This window comes from Mustela putorius, unplaced genomic scaffold, assembly GCF_011764305.1.
Source record: "Mustela putorius furo isolate JIRA1106 unplaced genomic scaffold, ASM1176430v1.1 tig00000054_pilon_pilon_pilon, whole genome shotgun sequence".
Taxonomy (NCBI): Eukaryota; Metazoa; Chordata; class Mammalia; order Carnivora; family Mustelidae; genus Mustela; species Mustela putorius.
Window position 1 is genome coordinate 365840 of NW_025421262.1, and position 23646 is coordinate 389485.

The window sequence follows — 23646 nt, forward strand, 5'->3', positions numbered from 1 at the left end:
ACCAAGGTCTGCAAGGCTGGACCTTGCAAGGGCTGGACCACCCTCCTCCATCTTGGCTTAACCCCCTCTGACTAAGGCTGGCCCCAGGGCCTTTATACCTGCTGCTCCCTTCTCCTGGAACAGCAAATCCCCAAATCCTCACCTTGCTGCCCCATCTGGCATCTCAGCTCCCAGCATCTCAGGAAGGCCCAGTGCTTATCTGAATGAGCCCTAGCTTCTCACACTCGATGCTCTTCCGTTGTTCATGAATTATTTCTTACTTGTCTACTTATCTGTCTCCCCACTAGCATGTGAATTCCTTGTGGACAGGGACCTTGCGGGGGTCGCTGTACCTCCCACACCCAAAGAAAAGAAAATCCCCCTACACTTCAAATACTGCTCAGAACCCTGTGGGCTCCCAAGGACCAGCGCCAAGCAGTTTACTTATTTATCAAAGGCCGCGTAGCACTTGGTACACGCTCGGCACTGTTTGAAGCGCGGTACAAATATGAATTTATCTAATCCTCACACCCGGTTTTTTTTAGGTTGGTCCTCCTATTAGCCTCACTGCAGATGAAGAAGCTGGAGCACAGAAATGGTCAGGGATTTCTCTCAAGTCTATAGAGTCAGAAGAGATGGGTGGCTGATTAGAATGCAGGGAGCCTGGTCCATGCTCAGCAGGTGACAGGTGTACCCTGTCAGGCCCCCCAGGCTCAGCACAAGGCCAGGACCAGGCATTGACTGGAGGCTGGGGTGGAGCCGGGGGAGACGGGGGGCACTTTGCAAAGGGCTTCAACCTGGAAATCAGGAATTAAAACCTTGTTTTTATCCCAGGCCTTGCTGTGCGGCTTTCAGCAAGCGCACTCCCTCTCTGGGCCTCAACTCCCTCTCTATTTCTGGGGCTGGCCCTTCCTCCACCTTGTTTCATTTGTATCCCCTTGAGGCCTTGTGAAGCAAAATGGGTTATAGCTAATTTCCAAACCCCAGTCCCTCCAATTAGCAGAGGGTCTGGGACTCTTCTGCCGCCTACTGCCTGGCACGTCCCTTTGCCAGGTGACCAGAGCGTCCCCACTCCCTGTCACTGACCCGGCTGCTGTTGGGAGCACAGCTCCCAACAGCACAGGGAAAAAAGAGAGACAGAGACAGAGAGAGCGGTTTCACCAGGAGGCTCTGTCCTCTGTCTCCAGGCCCTTTGCCCCTGCTCTCCTTTTCCCTCATCTTACCCCCTGTCTGTCATTTTTTGGGATCCCAGGCCTTCAAGCCCCACCTCTTCCCCCGCACCCCTGCCTGGGCCTTCTGTACCCCCTCCCAATCAGCCCTACCCACAAAGACGCACCTGGCTGAGAGCCCACTGCCCCTGGGGAAGCCCAGACCCTTCCCCTCTGGTTTCTCAGCCACAGCCCCCCTTCTCGTTCCTTCTCCTCCCTGCTTCCCTGCGCCTCTCTTCCAGGCAGTACTGAAGTCCTTCCTACACACACGCTATTTTTGTACCATCACTCTCTCCTTCCTCTCCCCCTTCCCCCTACATTCACTTACTTCCTGCTTTTCCTTCACCTCGGCCCAGCTCTGAAAGAACCCGGCCCCTCGGGCGCGCGCCCACTGCTCCCACCCCTCAAGAGGGGCCTTCAGCTTTGGGGCCCAGGGGCAGGGCCACTCCGGGAGGGGCCTAAGGCAGACACCCCCGCCCCGTCCCCCCTCCACCCCCACTCCCGTGCCGCCTCCAGCCGCTCGCCAGCCGGCGGGAAGCAGGGACTAGCCGCGGCCCCGAGTCCGGAGGCTGGGGGAAGGAGGTCGGCCGCAACTTCCCCAGTCCACCTTAAGAGGACGATGTAGCCAGCTCGCGGCGCTGACCTTAGAAAAACAAGTTTGCGCAAAGTGGAGCGGGGGCCCCGGCCTCTGGGCAGCCCCGGCGGCGCTCCCACTGCCTCCTAGCCCTCGCCGGCGGCGCAGGTCCGAGCGCGGCGGGCGGGCGAGCGGAGCGGAGCTGGGGGCCGGGGACAGGGGGACAGGGGAGCGGGGAGGGAGCGGCGCGGGCGCGCGAACTGGCACATTGTTGCAGCCGGCGGCCCGTCCGGTCCCGGGCGCTCGCGAGGCGCGCCGGCGGCGGGGATCGCGGAGCCGCTCCCCGGGCTGCAGCCGCGGGGCCCGGCGTGGGGGAGCTAGGGCCGCCGCGCGGGCGAGGGGGCAACGCAGCCCTCCGCCTCCCCCACCTTCCTCCTCCCCACCTCCCGCCCCCCGGGCGCGCGGCTGGCGGGCGACCCTGGGCTGGCGGGCCCGAGCCCCGCAGCCTCCCCGGGCGGGCGGGAAGGAGGGAGGCGGGGAGGGCAGGCGGGAGGGGGCCGGGCTGCCGGGAGGGCGGGGGCAGGGGCCGGGACTGCGGACCGAGAGCGAGCCGAGCCGAGCCGCCGGCGCCGCGAGGAGCCCGGGCGGGGCAGGTGGGCAGCGGCGGGGGCGGCGCGGCGGGGCTCGGCGGGGCTCGGCGGGCTGCCCTCGCCCCTGCGCGCGCGGTCCTCCTCTCTCCCGCGCTGGCGGCGGCGATCTGCGCGCCGCCTCGCTCACTCCTCTCCCGCTCGCTCTCTCCCTCTCTCTCTCTCCCTCTTTCTCTCTCTCCCCTCTTCCCCTCTCTCGCCTCTCCGTGTCTCTGGCTCTCCGCCTGGCTCCCTCGGGTCTGTTTTTCTCTCCTGCCGCCTCTCCCTGGCCGTTCCCTGGCTTTATTTCTCGCGCGCTTGGGGTCTCTCCCCGTCTCGGTCTCTAGATCTCTCGGGGTTGGGGGGTGGTGTTCTCCGAAAATCGCAGCGGTGACGGCGGCTCCTAAGCCGCTCCAGGCGCCTGTTCCGGGTGGGGGGGGGGGGAGCCCGGCCGGGAGGGGAGGTGGGGGGGGAGAAGAGGGGGGAGCCTTAGTCATTTCCCCGCTCCAGCCTGCGCCCGCCGGAGCGCGCACTCACCGCCGCTCTCCCTCCTCGCTCCGCAGCCGCGGCCCATGGAGCCCGCCGGCCCGGCCCCCGGCCGCCTCGGGCCGCTGCTCTGCCTGCTGCTGGCCGCGTCCTGCGCCTGGACAGGTAAGCACCCCTGCCCCCCGCGGCTGCCGTCCCCCAACTGCGGGCCCAGGCCTGCCAGAGCGCCAGTGAGAGCCACTGGGCTAATGTCCAGCAGTAGTAAGGGGAGACATGTCTGTAACTGGAGTTACAGATGCAGAAACTGAGGCCCAGAGACGGCCAGCCACTTGCCCAAGGTCACACAGCCATGGGTAGGACCCACTCTCCCTCTCTCCTGTGTGGGCATTGTGCTGGGCCCAGTGCTAGGCAGTGGGACGTACCCAGATGAGTTGGTCCACCCAGCCCCTGCCCAATCTGATGGGGAAGGCAGGCTGTCAGCAGCTTTCTGAGCTAGGTGCCCCTGGCTTCTCTAGAAGCTCTTTCCCTGGACTTATGCTTTCCGCACGTCTGACTTCAGGGTCTGAGAGGAGGGAGTCGGGGCAGAGGTCCCTCAGGTGCTACCTGGAAGGGAAGAGAAGCAGGCTGTTGCCATTAAGGAAGAGTGAGCTTTCCCTCTGGTGCGTGGAGCAACACGGTGTTGGTGTGTGTATGGCAGAGAGAGAGAGGAAGGGAGGCCGCAGTAACTCCGGGGGTGAGCTGCTGTGATCAACAGATCCTAATGCGAAAGCACGAAAGCACGGTGGATTGTCCCTGGGTTTGCCAAAGCCTCTTGCTAGATGGTCTGCTCCTTGCTGTTCTCCCGGCTCCCCCACTTCCTCCTGCCTGCCTTCCCCGGGCTTCCACGCAGCTCCCTGCAGTTCAGGTGCTCTGTGGGGCTGTTACCTGTGGCTCTGAGCATGTCTTTTTGTTGGCCTACATCAAACACCTGGCTGTCTCCAGCCCTCGGCAGGCTCTGAAGGCTACCGTGTATGTTCGCCAAGGGGTGAGGTCACCATTCAGGAGTCCTGCTTCTTAAAGGGGTTTTGCAAAACCATGGGTCTCCTGGGAGGGCCTGGGTGGCAGTGTAATGGCTTTAAAGGAGTTGGGGTGGGGGAGAAGAATGGGGAATCTTGTTGTAGGCAGAGGGGTCCACACCATCCTTCTCTAGGAGGAAGGTAAAGATGAGCTCAGTACCCACCTCCCCCCCACACCCCTCCTTTTGCATTTGCCTAGAGACTGGTAACCATCTGATAGCAGTGAGGAAGGGAGAACTAGCAAAGAGTGGGTGGAGGGAGAAGTGGGGGTGGACAGCAGCTTCTCTCTGCCCTGCAGTTTCCCCAGAACCCCAGGGATCTACGTAGGCATCCCCCACCCCACCCCGGGTCTTCCCAGTATGTTTGGGTCCTGGCTGGGCGGAAGGAAACACTGATACATTTCAAGTCTGCTTGGTGAGTGGCATCTCCAGTCTGATCCACTTCTTGCTGCCCGAGCCACCCTTTCCACCCTGCGGAAGTCCTAGTTCCTGCCCCACGTCCTTCCTGGATCTGGCCTGGAAATGCACAAGTGTCTCTCACAAGTACTTCATTTTCCTGACACAGGGAATGGGGCCCAAGTTAATTTCTAAATGCCTGTTCCAGACCCTTCTCCAGCCAGGACCCCGTGGTTCAGTTTCTGGCAAATGACCTGGTGAGGCTGATTAGCAAGTGTTCGGATGGGCAGCCTGCCTTTCCTGGGGCGCTGGCCGGGAACACCGACACCCTTCTTGTGAGCAAATCTCCCCTTTTTGCCTATAAAAACAATCTATAAAATGGTAAAGATTAGGCCATAAAACTTCCGTTCCAATCCATTCAGCATCAATGGCCTGAAAAAGTGGGAGCAGCAGAGGGGCCAAGATTAACTTTGAAATAAATAAATCTGAGGAGGTGAGAACACATTTCTTGACCGAGGGTGGTGGGACAGGGGTGGGGTGTCGCCGTCATAGCTGAAGTCTGCCAGCCTCCTTCCCTCTGTGTCCTCCGGGCTTCTGGTCACACTCTGGGCCCCGGCATGGGCTTCACCTGGTCTGGCTGCCGGATGGGGCTGCGGCAGCCCCCCCTCCCTCGGCTGCTCCCAGCGTGGAGTTTATGACAAAGCACAAGAGAGGCAGGACAGAAGGGCAGGAAGGTAGAAGGAGGCAGTTGTCCAATTTTCCAAGAAAATAGATTTGTTCGAGTGAGAAACTCAAATGTCAGGCTTAGGAAGGCGGCATGAGATTGAATGACTACTAATGTCTTAGGAAGAACTGTCAGCCTGGTGGGGTGGGGGGGCGTGTGTCATGTGATTGCTGGGGCCCCACATGATCACCGCTTGCAGGGGGCCGGTCATGTGAATTATCTGGGTTGGGGAAGGCAGGAGAAGAAGTTACTAAAGATTGCTTTTAGCACAAATGCTGCCAAAGGGAAATTCTAAAAAGATGCCAGTGAAGTCACCAACCTGTGTTCTTGGAGCCGACGTGAGGCCTGTTTCCTAAAACAACCTCTCTGAGGGCCATTCGGAGCCTGGGAGTAGGGCAAGGGTCTCGGGGACACCTGGGCAGCCCCACAGCACCTGGCATCCGTTCTGCAGGCTCTTTGCTTGGTCCCACTGAGGTCACGGGCTTCTGGGGCCCCTACTGGGTAGATCTCGGTGACTCCCCCTGGCTCCTCCCCCTGTCCTAGAGGAGGCCAGGCCAAGATGGGGTTCAGGTGTTGGGGGCCAACTGGGCTCTCCAGCGACCTTCTGACCCTTTGGTAGAGGGGGACAGGGCGGTGGCTCCTGTGTACTTTCCTAACTGGTGAAATTAGTCTCATTTCCTCTTTCTCAAGAAGACAAAGGGGGTGGGGGGCTCTTTGACCCCAATGGACTCTGGCTGTTGGAAGTTTCTTTTAAACCCATGGTGTTCTCTGGGTCCTTTCTGGTCATGAAGTATTCCTTTACCAACTCCTTGGAGACCCGTGGTGTGGTGTGATTCAATCTGTATTTGTAGTCATTTGGCATGTTTGAGATCCTGATGGGAACCACATGTGGAGAAGAAGGAGAATCCATGTCTTTGAATGGTAACAGCAACAGCACCCGAGACTGTGCGCTGAGGACCTGCCTATGTCATCTCATTAGTCAGGAAAACAAAGCGTGAGGTGGCTTTTTATCCCCATTTTGCAGATGAGGAAAATCGAATCCCAACTTGGAGAAGTAACTTGTCTCAGGAGTAAGTGGCAGGGGGACTTAGTCCAGCCTGGAAGGAGTGAGAGGAGCCCCCTCCGGGCTCACATGGAGGTTTGTCAAGAGTTCCTTCTGGGGCAGGAGCCCTTCCCTGAGTCACAGTCGCTTCCTGGAAGGCACACTGAAGATGGAAACATCAAGAGCCCCTTGCCAGTGGCAGCTCATGGGAGCCATGTGACTTCCACCAGAGCCCCCCATCTGGGCTGCCGAGCTCTGGAGGCCCCCAGAGCTGGAATATTCCTCCTTACATCTTCCCGGTGCCCTTTGCGACAGATGGAGAGGGGGTGTGTGAGAGGAAGGGAGTCTAAAACTGTTGTACGGAGCCCACACACACTCGCTCGCTGCTTCCAATGGCTCCGTGCGACAGGTTATTTTCTTATTTGTAGAGTCTTGGACTGATGGAAGGCTCTCCCCCCCACCCCTCTTTATAAATGTGCTCAGATTTCTGGCCTGTCAACACAACGCAGATCATGTCACTCCCCAGCTCCAAACTGTTGAGTGGGTCCAAGTTTTTTCCAAAAACACTTGAAAAGAAAAGAAAAGAAAAGTGCAGCAGCCTGTGTGGGCTCCCTCCCTGACAGGCCTTACTCTCAGGCACATATTTCCCCAAAAGCTGACCTGACAAGACTGGCTGGCCCCCCATAGACCGTAGTTTGCCCAGCCCGCCAAGCGGGGGAGCCCCTAAGACCTGAGAAGCCCCAGAGTGGTAGAATCCCACACTGGACCCTGTTTACTGCAGCATTCCCCAAACATATGAACACGAGGCATTTGGCTTGTGCAAGGCTTGCGAACATGCGATCTGACCCAGTTTGGTAAATGCTTGTGTACCCATCCCGTGCCCTCAGCTCAACTCTCTCATCTCTGGGCCTTCGTGGATGCTGTTCCCACTGGCAGAGCTCCCCTTCCCTGCACCTCCTTATCTTCATATGCCCAAACCTGTTCCTCTTTCAGTTGGAGCCAAGGGAGCTCCTCCTTCTCTGAACCATACCCACCCCCAGGATTGTCTCTCCCTCCCCACCCCCATGGAGGCTACTTGTTGCTTTCTCCTTGTTTCCTGGCCATATGCATACGTGGTTCGCATCTGGTGGGCGTGGTGGTTCTGGATCCAGAAGCGAGAGCCACGGAGGGTGAATCCCAGCTCCGCCGCCTGTGGGGCCACCTCCAGCACTTGGTGTGTGTCGCAGTTCCCTCCTCAGGAAGACAGAGATGACCTCAGCAACTGTTTCAAGAATCAAGTGCATTGACGCACACACGTGTATGCTTGCCACTGTGCCTGGCAGGGAGCAAGCGCTCGGCACACGTCTGCCAGCCAGCCTCTCGGCCACCATCGCTTTGTTCTCCTGGGATTTCCTCCTCTACCAAAGTGGGGCTGACTTTTGTGAAGTACCCAGCACAGCTTCTTGCAGGCACTGGGCACGAAATCACAAACACTGTCATGGGAGGGCGTGGTGTTCCTCTTGGGGTTTTTCCCTGTAGCTGTGGGGGCCCTTGGAGGCTGGATGATTGCAGCCGATCCCCAGACTAGTGGGATTTAATTGTCTCTTCCTGGGACTGAGGCTGTGGGCGCAGGCTGCCTCTAGGTGTCTCTGTCCGGATCCACGGGTTTGGAATTGTGCGCTCCCAGACCCGGAAAGCCAGAGGGGGAGCCTGGGAGAGCCCCTGGTGGTCTTGCTGAGCGCCTCACCATGCCCCACTGGACAAGAGAGCCCAGCACTTGTGGGCTCACACCCCAGATCCACAGCAAGGCATGGATGGGATGCCAAGCGCCCTTTCTTCTAGGCCAAGCCTTTTTAAAACTGGGCTGTGCTGGAAGTTTCCATTGTTAAAGCCAGAAATCTGACAGGATCCCGAATTCCATGGAAAAATACTAAAGTAATAATAACAGGAACCACTGTTTCCAGCCACTTACGGGGCTGAGCACTGTATGCTGGCTGGCCTGTATGATCCCGGTGGTACTCAGTTAGCCTGGGCGATGTGCACAGTTATCAGATCACTGGACTAATGAAGAGATTGGGTCAGAGAAGTGGAGCAACTTACCAAGGCCACATCCGGACCGAGTCCAGATGACAACCCAGATCAGCCTGACTGCAGAGCGCAGGCTGTTAGGTAGACATCGCTCAGCCTTGTTTGACAGGTGGAGAAACCAAGGCCCCAGAGGGCTGGCATCCTGCTTTCTTGGTGCTCCTCTCGTATTTCTGTCAATCAGCGTATCCTCCCCAGGAGCTGGAGGTGGCCCATGTTCCCAGGATGGGTTTCCGTCCCATACTGGTGAAGGAAGCATCTATTTTCACAGCTGAAACTGCTTTCCTGTTCCCTTGAGCGTTGCTGGGGCAGGTCTCCTGACGGAGCCCCCCTCGCAAGATGGATTTTCCCCATCAGGTGTCTGGCCAGGCCCTCCGTCCAGAGTCCAGAGAGATGCAAAACAGACTAGGTGGAAGTCAGGCCACAGCACAGATCGGCTCTTTGTGTCTGTGAGATTTCCTGGCACAGCCACTTGGGGGCACAGGGGGTGAGATGGCCGCAGATTGGCTCCAGGAGCCTAAGGGATCAGTGGGGGAGATGGAAAGCCCGGAGCAAGCGAGCAGGGAGCCTCTGTGCCTGGAGAGCCAGCCAGAGGGGTAGACCCCTAGGGCCCGCTCCATTGCCAACCGTGTCCCCCAGAAATGGAAGCCTCGGTGGAAGGACAGAGTGTCCTTTGTGCTAGGGATGAGCTGGGCCTCGAATCCGTGCTCTCCTTCCTTACCTTTTTATTTTGGAAAACTTTAAACATGCACAAAAATGAGCAGGAATAGCGGGACGACCCCTGGCTTCCACACTGATCTGTCATTCTTTTTTGACTGCCCCCCCCCCACACCCAACTTTACTGGGAGCGGAGGGGTCAGGGGAGCTTTGGAAAACAAATGCTAGACATCAGGAGTCACTTCAGCCATTACTAGTCTGACTCACATCCCTCGATATGCTCCGTGGTCTAGTGCCCCCAATGTGCCCACAAGCGTGGAGTCCTTCACCCACAGTTCACAGAAAAGGAAACCGAGGCTCCTGAAAGCCAAGTTGGGCTCCTCCCATGGCCATGTAGCCAGTGAGAGTTAAAGCCAGATCCTAGCCTCGGTTTACTCTTAACCACTTTGCTATTCTTGTTATAATCATTTTAGTTATAAATATTGGTCCAACAAGTACTTTTGAACAGCTACTACATGCCTGGGTGGCTCTAGTTGCTGGGGTAACAACCATGGGTAGGCAAAAACACCTGTTCTCAGAGAGCTGATGTTCTAGTAAGGAAGAAAAACAGACCCAAGTAAATATTGCATCAGGTGGAGACAGGTACTGTGAAGAAAAGGAAAGCAAGACGAGGCATAGAAGGTTGAGTGGGGACAGAAGGAGGGCCTCTCTGAAGAGTGGAGGCCTGAATAATACTGAAGAAGCAGCCATGGGAATATCAGGAGAGCAAGCCATGTAGAAGGAATAGCAAGTGCAAAGGCCCTGGGGCTGGAAAGAGTTTTCTTTGATCCAGGGATAACAAGGAGGCCAGAGAGCCTGGAGTGAAGGGAGATAGGCAGTGTGGCGATTGGGAGAGGTCAGGGCCAGACAAAATAGGATCTGGCTAACTGAGCACCTTGACATTGAACATGTCAGGCCTTGTGATAGAATCATTACTCTGTGCCTCGCCTCATTAAATTCTCACCACAATTTATGAAGTGGGAAATATTATTATTGGACAGATGAAGAAATCAAGACTCAGAGAGGTACAGTGACTTGCCCAAGGTCACACAGCTTGTAAGTGCAGAGCTAGGGTTTGAGGCCCGGCCCTAAGTGCTGCAGCATCCTTGTCACTGCTTTCCTGCTTCCACTATTGCCCCCTCCCATGTCATCACCCAGAGCAGCTCACTGAATTAAATACTCCTTTCTCCTGCTCCAAACTTCTCAGTGGTTCCCACTGCCCTTAGTCAGACTTCTTACCATGATCCATGGGGCATGGCATTTTCCGGACCACGTCTGTCTGACTGACCTCATCTCAATCCACCCCCTCCTTCCTCTGTGGCTTATGGCCGCAGCAGCCCTCCTTCTGGCCCTCTTAGGCACTAGCCTCTTTCTTGCCTCAGGGCCTTTGTACATGCTCTTCTCTCCTACTGGAACAACTTCCTGGCTCTTGCTTCCTTCAGGTTTCAGCAGTAATCTCGCCTCATCAGAGGGGCCTTTCCCAGCCACCCCATTCTGTAAGTGGGTCTCCCCTTCTCTATCATGACAACAAAATTGTTTCTGAGCACTCCAAGCCATTTCTGTATTTGTGTCATTCTTTCAGCCTTGTGTCCCCTGCTAGGATGTAAGATGTTCCTACATGAGAGTAGGAACTGTGTCCGTCTTAGTCACTGCTGGGCCTCCTGGGGCCTGAGCACAGGGGCCGGCAGCAGTAGGCAGGCTAATACATATGGCTGAAAGAAGGAACAGGTGGGTAGTAAGATCCCCATTTTCAGGAAAAGGCTCAGAGCCTTGAGGTCACATAGGCAGTAACCCTGGTCTGAAAGCACAGTCCTGCCCTCACTACTTCTGTGGCTGGGGTCGTGGCCATGGCATGGATCCCCGCCCCTCCTGCTGTCATAGTGATCCCGAAAATGTCAAGAAGCACACAAATGTCAGGGCCAGCCTGGGTGGAGGGAGGTAGCCAAGACACCTGAGAACTGGTACTTAAAATTCGGGCTGTCCAAAACGGCTTGCCCGTGTCGGCACCGTGATGAATGAGCTGGCAAACCATGAAAGGTGAATGCCGTTAGTGCTCCAGTCTCTTGGTCGCGGTGGGTTTGGAGGGCCCAGCCCGACGTCAGCCACTCCCAAAAAGTCCTTCATTGCGTGAGGCCGCCCGGTGAGGGTGCAGTTGAAGTCCGACTGCTCCGCAGCCCCGTGACCCTGAGCGTCAGCCTTTTCCTCTGTAAAACGGGAGTAGTACCCGCCCTCTCTTGCTGGGTCCCTGTGGTGGTTCGGCGAGGCCCGTCGTCTTGCTGGCATTAGCGGTGCGTGATGCTGTCCCGCCGTGGTTACTATTACTGTTATTGTTGCCTGGTCATCGTGTCCTGGTTTGGGGCTGGGAAGAGCGAGTGGGACCCCCGTTCTGTCTGTTCAGTGGCAGCGAGACCTGAAACCCACACGCTGCCCCTCTCGGCCTCAGTTTCTCCTTCTGTGAAGCAGAGGCTCACCTTGGTGGCCCTCCTGTGGGCTCCTGCCTGCTCCAATGCCTCAGCCTGGAGCCCTTCTCACCCTTTGTCTTGCTGACACCCCAGGCTCCCTCTCCAGCAGGGGAGGCGGTGGAATGGCCATCAGCTCTGGGACCAATTCCTGAGTTCAAATCCAACATGCGCCTCTTACTCTGTAAGCAGGGGCTCTGGAGCAAGGGCCTTTCCCTGTTCTGACCCTCACTTTCTCCATCTGTAAAATGGAACCTCTGCCCCTGTTTCCTCTCGCGCGGGGACTGTTGAGGGTTAAGGGAATGAAGAGCTGTGGAAAGTGCTTTGTGAGCTACAAGGAGCGCTATAAAAGGCATCGGTGAATAGTGTCAGCTTGGGGAAAAAAATCTCATCCAGAGACTGTCTGCTGTCGGCAGCAGGGTGTGCTGAAACCTTGGCAAATGCCGTTTAATAAATGCGTGTTGCTTTTAAGGGGGCCTTTATCTCGGCTAGGAAAATGTGTGTGCGTCCTTGGCAGCCTGAGAATACAGCAGCCTGAGCTGGAGGGGACCCCATCGTGGCAGGGGGAAGCGATCACTCTCCAGCCCCAGGAGCAGCTATCTGTCTGCGTCCTGCTTCTGGCCCTGCTCTGCCTCTCAGGGTTCCAGCTTCCTCACCTGGAGGAAGGGGACAGCGACAATAGCAGTCCCCTAGCCGGGCTGTCATCGTGACAGTGAAGTGAGGGGTCCCCGTTCTGTGATCTCATGCACACGTGGGACCCATGGGAGAGCCCGGCCCTCTCCCTAGAGGAACAGTGAGGCCTGCGGTCAGAAGGACTCACCTGGGTCCTCAGCCTGTCCAGGTCCCACCTTTGGGCCTCAGTTTCTCCGTCTGCAAAATGGGAAGGTGAGAAGCAGATCCTTAGGTTGTTGAGGCACCAAGTATGGTGGATGATGGGGTGGTGTCCCCGTGTGCTCTCCCTGCCTCAGCGGGGCCACCAAGGCCTGCTGGACACAAAGCGTGTTTATAGCACATGTGTACCTTTCCCAGTGCTTTGCAGGCATTGTTTCCTCCCCTCCAGGTCCCTCCTGCACCGTGCCAACACTCACTAGGGCCTTCGAGCCTCCCCATCTCTGTGCCTTCTGGCCAGCAGTGGGCTCAGCCTGCTTACAGGGGCTGCAATGAGTGGGCTCATGCGTATGTCGGCCAGAGCCGGTTCTGCGTCAGAGAGAATGCTTAGCTCCTCGGTCTTAAAGCCGTGATCATCCATCATCCCCTCCATCCTTAAATGTCTGCCGCATGGCCATGGCTGCCCCGCGTGACCTGCTTCCTCTCTGCGTTCTTCACACGCGTTAGCCTAGAATGACCGTAGTGTTATTGTTATCATCGTCCCCATTCTACAGATGGGAAACCATAAGTCCGGAGGGGTTAAGACATTTCCTGGAGTCTCATAAGTGGCAGAGTTAGAATCTAAACCTGAACAGGATATAGCTGGGTACAAGATTAAGTACCTGCTCTTAAAGGGCCTATAGGTAAGTCTAGGGTAGGGCTATGGCTCTAACGAAACTGACAAATACCCATGTGATATGTTATGTGGTAGGTGATATGGAGAAAAATAAAACAGAGCAAGGGCCATGAAGTGGGGAGTGTTTTATACAGAGTGGCCAGGGAAGGCCTTTCAGGTAGGCCTGAAGGAGGTAAAGGAGCTAGAGTGTAGATATCTAGGGGATGAGAGTACCAGGCAGAGACAGAGGTGAGTGCAAAGGTCCTGCGGTGAATAGAGACTCTGGCATGATTGGGAGCAAGATGTCATGCCCTGATGGCCACCAGAAGGATTCTAGGTCTCGCTTAGAGTTCAGTGAAGGCTGCAGGAGGGTTTGGCTTAGGTTTTAGGGGCTCCTCTGGCTGTAAGGAGAGCATGTATTGTAGAGAAAGGAGGTGGAGGCAAGAAGACCAGTTTGGAAGCCGAGGTAAGGATGCAGGTCAGGGACGGTGGTGCGGTCAGGTGACTAGAAGAGATCAGAGTCTGGCCAGATCCTGGCAATACCCGCTCATTGCTGGGCTGGGGGCTGGGGGCTGGGGGCTGGGGTGGGGAGGGGGAGGGCAGTGGTCCTTCTGACCACTCACATCTGATGTTGGGGAGAGAGAGAGTTGGACCCCCTTTTTTTACAGTTTCGAGAAAGCGGAGGCTCTGAGAAGAGTGATTTTGCTAAGTCTCCCCTCTGGGGGTGAGCCATAGGGGCCATCTGGCCCCAGAGCCTGTGCTCTGGACTGTTGGCCCCTCAGGAGTTTCCCTGCTGCGTGGAGGGAGCTGAGGGGGTCTGCCTGCTCCCTACAAGGATATGGCACAGTGCCCAGAGCTGCCTGGAGTGGGGGTGGAGGAGAGAGTGCCCCTGTTTTATTTACAAGGCCATGTGCCTCCCTATTTGTACTGCCTGCGATGCAGCTGATATTTTCTACCGCGCCACGATGGGTCTGTCCAATGGTGCCAGGAGATGGCTCCCAGTGCTGGCCTCCTGTGCAGATGGCCCCTGAAGCCCAGTCCCAGGCTAGCCCCATCCCCTCTTGCTCACGACCAACGAGCATGTCCCAAGGACTCTGCCCTGCTGCCTGGATTGTGCAGAGCCCTTTCCTGTCTTCTGCACCTTTTCTCCTGTGGTTCCCCTTTCCTGGAATGCCTTCCCGGCTCTCCAGCCTCTGTCAGCCTTCATGACGAGGCTCATTGGCCACCACCTCCAATAGGTCTTCCCACATCCCACCACTCTCCCAGGACCCCATCCCCAATCAATGTCCCTCCATGTGGCCGGTGCCTGTGCTGGAGACTAGACCCCACAAGGGCTAGGACCCGTGTACTCAGCTTTGTGTCCTGTAGCTTTGAGGACTGGACTTGGCACTGGCATGGGGTTTGGGAGAGCACAAGTGGACGAGGCCTCCTCCAGAGAAAGTAAGTGCGTCACTGCGGCTCTCGGAGCCCTGGAACACTGGCGTCAAGCCCTGAGCCCCCATCTCGGGAAATGCAGGATCCATGAGCCCTCCACCCAGGCAGCCCCTCCGTGGATCAGCCTGAGGGGCTGTCTGCTCCCTGCCCTGGGGGGTGGGTTCCAGGTTTGGGGCAGGCCTCTTCACTGCCTAAGCACAGAGTAAACAGGTGCCCCAAGCTGGCCATCAGCCATCAACGTACATCAGCCACTGAGGACATAACTGTCCCTCCCCTTCTCTCACCACCATCGAGTATGGAAACCTGTGCATGCCAGGCACCTTCAGGCACGTGGGCACACGGGTGTGCTGCAAACACACTGTCGCCCCTGCTCCCAGCACTCTGCTAGTGCACACACTCACATTCATATGCCCGTCCCCCATAGCACTCAGGTTCCCTCCCCCACCCCCGCCACTCTCTACCTATGCATGCACACACACACACACCCGTGCACACCCCCCCTCCTGTGGTCTCCAGCCGGCTGTGCCCACACCCCTCCCAGACATCTGCTCACACCCTTGGGCACAGACACACCCTCTCATGCTGCCACCATGTTCACACACACCTGGGCCATGCATGGTTCACATACTTTCCCCCATGTAGTTTACACCCCCTTGTGCTGCTGTTTGCTGGGCCATCCGTGCACACTCATGAGCAACACTCTTGCACTTGCCGGCACACACGCATCATCTCCTGCACGTGCTCACTTGTGTACACACCCCTTTGGTTTGGCACACTCATGCACCTAGGTGCCCTCTCCCGTGTCTGTTCCTTCATTCTTGTGTGCACACTCAGCCACACTCCTGCACTGCACGCTGGGACACACAACCCAGAAGATGCCAAAGGCAGCCACTGACAAGGTGTGTTGGGGGGAGGGGTCATAAACCAGCAGTGCCCCCCGCCCCAGGACGGCCAGGAACGGTCGTGGTCATGGAAGGGGCCACTGAGCTCCCCAGCTGTGGGGGCCCAGTGCAGGGTCCTGAGGCCCCCCCAGGCATGCCTGGAGCTCTGGCCATGGCCTCCCAGACCTCAGGGCTCCTTGAGTTTGTGGAAATCTGACAGTGGCCGCCCGCCTGTTTCACAGCAAGTCCAGAGGGCTGTCCTCACCTGCTGCCCTGACCGCTCCTGTTAGAAAACTTACTCCTAGGTTTTATTTTATGACTTTAATTCTTTTCCAAAAGAAGTAAATGTTCGCTGAAGAGACACGATTTCCATATATTATTTAGTCTAAAGCGAAAAAGAAAATGGGCCGACCCCTGGCCTCATTTCCCAGACACAACAAACCTTAGCATCATGGTGTTGGTCACGCTAGATCATTTTCTCAAGACGTTCCAGCGATCAGTCAGCATCTGCAGACGTTTCTCGAGCATCTGGTCTGGGCCTAGCACTGTGTCAGGAGCCGGGGAAAAGCGGCAGTGAACAAAACAGACAAGGTTCCTGGAGGGGAGGCTCATTTAGACAGTAAAGAGGTCTGTAACATACATAGTACACGTATAGACTTTTCTTATTAGAGTACTGTAAATATTTAATACTCATCGAGTTTAAGAACTCTGAAAAAGATCCAAAATAGAACGAAAAACCTCTCAGGTTTAGATTCATGATGCAGAGAGAGTTGCGTTTTATAGCCTTGTATCTATAGTACCTGGCTCTTGTTTATTTAAATATGGTTTTATTTTATTTTACAAAGTCATAATCATACCGAAAGCACGGTTTTTCTTATTTTTTTATTGCACGAGTCATGCAAACAGAAAACATAAAAGCAAAATCCCTTATAAATCTACTACAGAATTAACATGGCTAATCTTTAATATGCACCTTGTTTTTTTTTTGGTTTTTTTTTTAACTTAGCAGTCTGAGACCACACTGAATGTGTCACTCAGTAAGGACTCTGATCTTTTGATATATTTTCGTGTTGATAATTGTCATTCGTCACCGTCCTTTTCAATGGCTGTAGACTCGGTCCTCCTGTGGGTTCACCATCACAGGATCAGTCACTCTCCTTCTCTTAGACATTAGGACATTTTCAGGTTATTTTTATAAGAGCACCCGAGTGAATGAAGCAAAATGTTTGCTCAGATTCTTAGTTATCGGAGGATGATTTTACATTGTTTTTTCTCATATGCTAACGACATCAAAATGTGGATTGCAGTTACCTTTGCTGGTATTCTCTGAGATTATTATTGTGTTTTTATACTTTTTCGTTTTCTCGACATGCTTTGCCACGAACAGGTTTCATTTGCATAATCACAATGTCATTTATAATTACGCCCCGCAAAAAATGTCCACGTTACCAGCTCTCATGGTGCTGGCTTTTTTAGACCTCCCTATAAGCCTCCCTAGGGGATAGGCCCTAAATCACTCCGCCATCCCCTCTCTCATGGGCAGCCTGGGTTTTTTCCTCCCCCAACTCTTTCAAGATCGTCATGTGGGAACCCCACACCCTGCTTGGGGTTATGTCCTCGCGGAACAGCCCCGCAAAGGCTGGCGAACAGCTTTCACACCTTTAGAACATCGTGCCAAACTGCCTCCCCGGGAGGATGTTCCAATTTCCCCTCCCACCGGCAGCCTGCGAGAATGCCTGCCCAGCCGCCCTCCTCTCCTGGAGACGGTTCAGGCGCCTGGACCGCGGCTCTCCCTTGCCAGGGAGTGCAGGGAGAGAGCAGGAAGTGGTTTTGCCTGCAATGCCAGCATGATGACCCCAGGCCCAGAACCGCAGGAGTGATTTTTAACAAGCCCAGTTTCCAGAACAGAACCTGCGGAGAAAAAGCAAAGCAAGCAAGGGGGAAAAAAAAAAAAAAAAACAAAAAAAAAACCTCTCTGTTGGAAAAAATACACATATACACAGATTAAAATAATATTTGGCACTTACGTCGCACTTTTAAAATTCTTCAAACACTTTATAAACACTAGCTAATTAATTAAGCCGCCTAAATCTGGCTGCAGTTGGTGGAGAGAGCTCAGAGAAGCTAAAAAAAAAGGGGGGGGGGACCAGCCCTCCCCAACTCCAGATTTTATTGTCGCCTGCCCGGGGTGTGATTACAGGCCTCCGGCTGCACCCCAAGAATAGCCTTGCTCCAACACGTTGCACGCCTGGTTCTGTAGCCGGCTCCTGCTCGCACCGCTCCTCTCACCAGCTGCTGACTCACAGCCCTGGGCCGCGTTATTGATAAGGATAATAATAACCGGCATCTATTCTACACGCCCTGGGGCCGGGCGTGGTCCCGGGGGGGGGGGGGCCCCAGCTCGCACTGTCTCCCGGATATGCCTGGGGCAGCTCCATTCAGCCTCAGCCAAGCAGAAGCTGAGAGAGGGGCTTGACCGGGGAGCAAGTGAAACCCTGCCTTCATTCATGCGTGCCTGCGTTCATTGAGCGTCTACTTACTGAGGGCCCGGAGCTGCCAGACTTTTTTCTAAGCAGGGGGTTGGAAACTGTTCCTTGTGGATGCTGCATCCTGGTTGGGGGGAAACATGACAATCAAGGATATAAATGTTATATCTGTGATAATAATGGGAACAGACACTGAAATCTACCCAGCCCCTACGAGGCAAGCACTTATGTCCCGCCGTGCCCTAGTGCTCAGGACGGTCCTGGGGAGTGGACGCCGGTACCCCCACTTTGTGGGTGATGGCATGGAGGCCCAGGGAGGGTGGTGCTGGGCTGGCTAAGAGAGGAACTGGCACCTGTGCTCCCTCCAAGCGGCATTTCCAGTTCCTCCAGTGGCCCAAGCTGGAATGCACACCCGTTGGGGTTTTTCTTGGCTGCTTGCTATTGGCAGGTGCCTGTGCTGTCTCAGGGGACTGCCTCTGCCTCTGGGGGCCTCCTCCGTGTGCCAGTCACACACCTGGCCAGCAGCTCCAGCCTGAGCCCCTGCCCTCTGTGGGCGCTGTTTTCCTCCCTGCATAGGGAGTGTCGGGCCGCAGTCTGGCTGCAGCTCTGCGTCTCTGGCCCTTGCCGGGAGAACCAGGAGTCCCCCAGCCCGGAAGACAGGCATGGGATGATGGGCACAGGGGTGGAGAGGCCTGTTCTGAGGCCCTGGGCTTGTTGGTAGGGAGGGCAGACTGGAGTCCGTGGGCTTCCGGTGGTGCCAGGCCATGGATGGGTGACAGATTCCCAGCTCTCACTCCTGCCTGGCCAGAGCCAGAGGGCATCTGCTGTACAGGGCAAAGGTGGCCTAGGGCAAGGTGTCAGGATGGGACGGGGTCATACTGCAGGTCATTGAGTGACCAGGAGGAGACAGATCCTCCCGTCCGCACCTACATCAGCTGCCACGACCTCCTGTCTGTCTTTTACTCTCTCTTCTCCCACTCCGACACCCACGCTCACGGTCCCTGCCCGTCCGCCTCTCCCCCCACCACCAAACCTGGCTCAGAATCAGACCCTGGGAGCTTTTGGACCTGAGTATCTTGCCGGCTTCTCTCAGCAGCTTCCCACGGCCCACTTGCCTTCCTGGCTGTGCCCCCCCCCGCCCCGCCACCCAACCCCATTGTCACCACCATGTCCTCTGTCTGGATTCCCTGCCTCACGGGCCCGACTGCTCTCCAGTTTGGGCCTCAGGCCCCTCCCCTCCACCACCCTTAGGAAGCCTTCCAGGGACCCAGACAGGATTCCTTGAGGCCTGCCTTGCGTCCAGCCCCTGTGTGTCCCTAGCACTCAGGACAGCCTGGCCCACAGGCGCATTAGCAAGGGTGAGCCAGAAGCTCACACCACAGACCCCCCTCTCATTTATTTGTCCTGTGATGACAGTAGCTTCCCTGTGCCCTGCCTGGTGCTAAGTAACTTCTAGGTGTCGTTGCATTTTCTTCTCTGAACAAAGCAGAGGGCTAGGGGATGCTCTGCCCATCTTGTAGCTAAGGAAACTGAGTCTCAGAACCAGGTGACAAGCGCGGGCCATGTTTGAATAAAAGGTGAGCCACGGCCTGAAATGGCCTGAACCCGTTTCAGGCTGCCTCAGATGGCTCTGGAGACCTATCCCTGGCCAGGGTTGTTGGTTGGTCCTGCCAGAGACTCACTGAGATGGGGTCACAGAAACTGATTGACACATGAGGAAACTGAGGCTCGAGAGCCATGAAGGGACCTGCTCAGACTCAGGGCAGCACTCCCATCACATCCACGTCCTGTTGGATGTTCTTGGCCCATCTGAAAGCCATCATCACAGAGCAGTAAGGTCTGAGCCGGGACTCAAATCCAAGTCCTTCCACTTCACGACTGCACAGCCTGCTGGTGGCTTCCCTGCTCAGCGGCTGCTTCCTGGGCCAGGCCTCAAAGAACCTAAGCTCCGCGTGGAGCCCAACGCACACGTGCTGCTCCCCACCTCTGAGCCCCTGCCCCTCTGCTGAGCCCTCTGTCAGGAATGCTGTGCCTCTCACATCCTAGGAAGTTCAGAGCCCAGCTCAGACCTGACTCTTCCTCAGAGGGCTCAGGACCTCTGGGGTCTCCCATTACAGGCTCGGGGGAGGGCCGCTCCCGGTGCGCACTCAGTCAGGGAGTTGTGCGTAAACACGTGAGGAGACGCACAGGATCATGGCAGGATGAGTTTTAACGACTGCTCTGTTTTCCCTCCAGGTGTGGCCGGTGAGGCGGGGCTGCAGGTGATCCAGCCTGACAAGTCAGTGTCTGTTGCAGCCGGACAGACAGCCACTCTGCGCTGCACCGTGACCTCCCTGCTCCCCACAGGGCCGGTTCAGTGGTTCAGGGGGACAGGGCCAGGCCGGGAGTTAATCTTCAGTTTAAAAGGAGGCCACTTCCCCCGAGTAACAAATGTTTCTGACGCCACAAGGAGAAACAACATGGACTTTTCCATCCGCATCAGTAACATCACCCCAGCAGACACCGGAACTTACTACTGTGTGAAGTTCCAGAAAGGGACCCCTGATGATGTGGAGTTTAAGTCTGGACCAGGCACCCAGGTCACTGTGAGCGGTGAGTATGGCCTGGGCCTCCTCTGTCCCCTGGTTGTGACAACAAGTCAATAAGAATGCCCTCCATTATCTGACCAATAGCTAAGTATCAGGAATTGTGGTGGGTGTCCCCGACTTCAGCCCCTTCCACGGATCAGGGAAGTTGAGGCCTGGGGAGGTCATTATGCTTGCTCAAGGTCCCTGATAAATGGTGGAAAAGTCTAGAACCCCAGTCTGTGGGTCCAAAGCTGTCGACTTTTCCAATCCTGACCAGCCCTCTGGTCCAGGGATGAGGGAAGTACAGTCTGAGTGACTTGCCCAGTCACATGACCCAGTCTTACTCCTGCCTCCAGAGAGTGTCCCCTACATCTGGCTAACTCTTCTCGACTCAACACTAACTGAGCATCTGCTGTGTGCAGGCTCTGGTCTGTGTGCCGGGGAAGCAGGGAACAAAACAGGGAAGGGCTCCTTTCTCATGAAGCTCACCTTCCCTTCCCTTCCTGTGGACAAATGCACCCAGGGCAGGGAGGTGGGGTGTGTCTCCCACCCAGCTCTGCCTTCCCTGCTCTGTGACCTCTGATGAGTTGTCTGCACATTGGGCCCAGTGTTCTTGTCTGTCTGTCACAGCGTGACCCCACAGAGCCACTGTGGGGACTGAAGGAGACCTTAAAGCGCCCAGAGCAGGGCCTGGCACGGGATCAGTGTCCCAGGAGCATAGCCAGGATAGGCCTGAGCCATGGGACCTTGGCCGGGTCACTTTCGCTCCCAGACCCCGAATGTAAGTGGGGTTTGGGGGGTGATGGGTGCCTTGCAACCTGGGCTGCTCATTAGAATCACCTGGGAAACAAAGATTCCCCAGCCCCTGGCTCCCCCTTAGATATTCTGACTGACTTCATCAGACATGAACCTGGGCAGGTGAATTTTTTATCTGCTCCAGGGAACGGTGATGTGTGGTTGGGGCTGAAGAGACCTAAGCCAGGGATTCCCCGAGGTCACAGAGGAAACACTGAATTTTTCTCCCCCTTGCTCCCTGGAGCCGGGAGAGGAGCTTTTCGGTGGGTGAGTGTTTCACAAGAGCCTGTGTCCGTGACCACTGTGAGCAGAGTGGCCAGGACATCCTCCCGAGGAACACACCTAGGGCCAAGCGGCTTCCTGCTATCCAGCCCAGGGAGAGGACAGTGGCACCCTGCTCAGATCCCAGCTTCACGACCAGGGACCTTCCCATCCTCCAGCACGTGTGCCCCTGAGCAGGGGCTGGGCTCCCCACACACACTCACCACTCAGCCCCAGAGCCCTCCCTGCCTCAACACACCCGAAACGTCCTGGTCAAAATCTGTCCTGCCTCTCTCAGACACGCTCCCTGCTTTCTGTAAATAGCTGATCTGCAGGAACACGCCTGTGATCCCATTTACATTTTGAAAGCCATTTCGCCAGACTTGCTTCCTGAGGGGATGATTAAAAGAAGAGGGAGAGAATCATAATTTGCTGGTTTCTGTCACTTTTCTCGTTTGGGGTTCTGCATGGCAGTGGCGGGGAGCAGGTCTGGGGACTCTTCCGGTGTTCCCGCCAAGCTTTCGTTTTGTCTTCTTACTGCCTAAAGGACAAATACGTAGTTTCAGAAGTGACCAGGACCAGATCTTAGGATAATAATCACCGGTGTTGTTTATTAAGCACCTACGGTGTGCCACGTTCTGCATTTTATGTGCATCCTCACCAATCACCGACATGGTGTTTTGACCCACTTTGTACCAGAACAGACACTGAGATGCAGGAAGAAAGAACAGAGAAGCTAAACTGAATCAGGGTGTGTGTGGGGGCGGGGGAGGTGAGATGAGCTGTGCCCTTTATTCACGGCGTGCTCTGGGCCAGCCGTGTTCCTCCCTGAGCCTTGTCCCCCTAAATGGGACCATCCTGGGGCCCCCCCTGAAAGGGCTGGCTGAGGGGTGAAGGAGCCATGGGGCAAGGAGGAATCAGTCCGGTGTCCGGTGCCCAAGATGCTGCCCGTGAGTGGTAACCAAGCACAGCCCCTTGCCCCTCCAGGGGCATTTGGGCCGCTGCTGGTTTCATGACTTCACTAACTCACCTGACCTCAACATGTTCCATGTATTTTAGGAAACAAGTTAAATACTTGCAAATGTAAATATTTGTAATATTTTGTATGTTTGTTGTAGGAGGTGTTGGTAATAATTAACAATTTAGAGATACTCTATGGAAACTTCTATGGGTGAAATACCCCCGCTCCCCGTTTGATTCACTGATGTGTGAGCTTTCAGGACGCCGGACGGCTTCTCCCTGCTTGTAGTCCCGTGTCTCTGCCCTTGAAATTAACTCATGATTAAGAAATAAACCAACTTGGGCTTTCTCAGCACTCGGTGATCTTGGTTTTCAATCCAAAGCAGACGCAAGAAAAGAACACAGTTTCAGAAAAACATCCCTTCATTCTCTCCTTGGATTCAGGGATGACACAGATGAGACCTTATGGAATATTTGTGGAAAGATGGGAAACTAGAGTTAATTCGTAAATATCTGAACAGAGAGCTCTGAATGTAGATCAGGTTTGGGATAAAGATCGATCTGTGTTTGTTTGGCTCTGAGAAGCATTTTCCGTGTTTTATTCAAAGTGAAACTGCTTGCATTCCCTTACTTGCCCCTCCCTGCAACCCCGGGAAGAAGAAATGCCTCCTGTCCCATGTCACAGACGGAGAGCCACACTGTGCCACGGCCACACCTGTGGTCAGCTGGCCAGCCTGGTTCCCCTCTCCCCTGCACGGACTGTTGAACCTGTTGCAAACCTCAGTGAGGTTTGCAGGGAGGCAGCTAGGAATGGTTGATGCCAACAGTCAGACCCATCAGAAACGTCCTTCCTGTGCCCAGATTTGTGGGAAGTCGCCTGGCAGAGAAGAGAAGGGGCGACTTGAACTCAGGCCTGGAACTGCACCTGGGCCCTGCCCCTGACTCAGAGTTCAACTCTGGGACCGTGGGGCCTCCTCCGTTCAAGGAGAAGACACGGCCCTCTGCACACTATCAGAAGGGCGGTGCGTTCTCCACAGCGTCTCACACGTATTCTGAGCGCTGATGACCACAGTCATGCTCACTGTTCACAAATGCTCCTCTTGTAGCCAAACCCTCTCCCCCCGTGGTGTCTGGCCCCACGGCCAGGGCCTCGCCGGAGCAGACAGTGAACTTCACCTGCAAGTCCCACGGCTTCTCCCCCAGAAACATCACCCTGAGATGGTTCAGAAACGGGAATGAGCTGGCAGCCTCCCAGACCAGCGTGGACCCAGAGGGAAACAGAACGTCCTACAGCATCTCCAGCACAACCAGACTGGTGCTGGCCCCGGGGGATGTTCGCTCCCAGGTCATCTGCGAGGTGACCCACGTGACCCTGCAGGGGGGCCCTCCTCTTCGTGGGACTGCCAACCTGTCTGAGGTCCTCCGAGGTAGATGCCCCTGCCCCCAAACCCCAGCCCAGGTCTGGCCCCCT

General features: G+C 55.9%; 1 protein-coding gene and 1 long non-coding RNA gene across 4 annotated transcripts in view; both read left to right on the plus strand.

Annotated features, from left to right (window-relative positions):
* Positions 1-1686: 1686 nt before the first annotated feature.
* SIRPA (signal regulatory protein alpha) overlaps positions 1687-23646 on the plus strand; it is a 38480-nt gene continuing 16520 nt past the window's right edge. Inside the window, exons 1-4 of one of the 3 annotated variants that reach the window (XM_004772926.3) lie at positions 1687-1929; positions 2951-3038; positions 19828-20184; positions 23282-23602. In XM_004772926.3, the coding sequence (XP_004772983.1) occupies positions 2960-3038; positions 19828-20184; positions 23282-23602 (757 nt within the window). In that variant the 5' untranslated portion in view covers positions 1687-1929; positions 2951-2959. Of the gene's footprint in view, positions 1930-2849; positions 3039-19827; positions 20185-23281; positions 23603-23646 lie in introns of those variants that run through there. The other 2 variants (XR_006606863.1, XM_045080259.1) reach the window with 2 other exon arrangements.
* Positions 20191-22530, plus strand: LOC123392173. The gene is made up of 2 exons (XR_006606880.1): positions 20191-20940; positions 21100-22530. It is a non-coding gene; the product is annotated as an uncharacterized LOC123392173 (long non-coding RNA).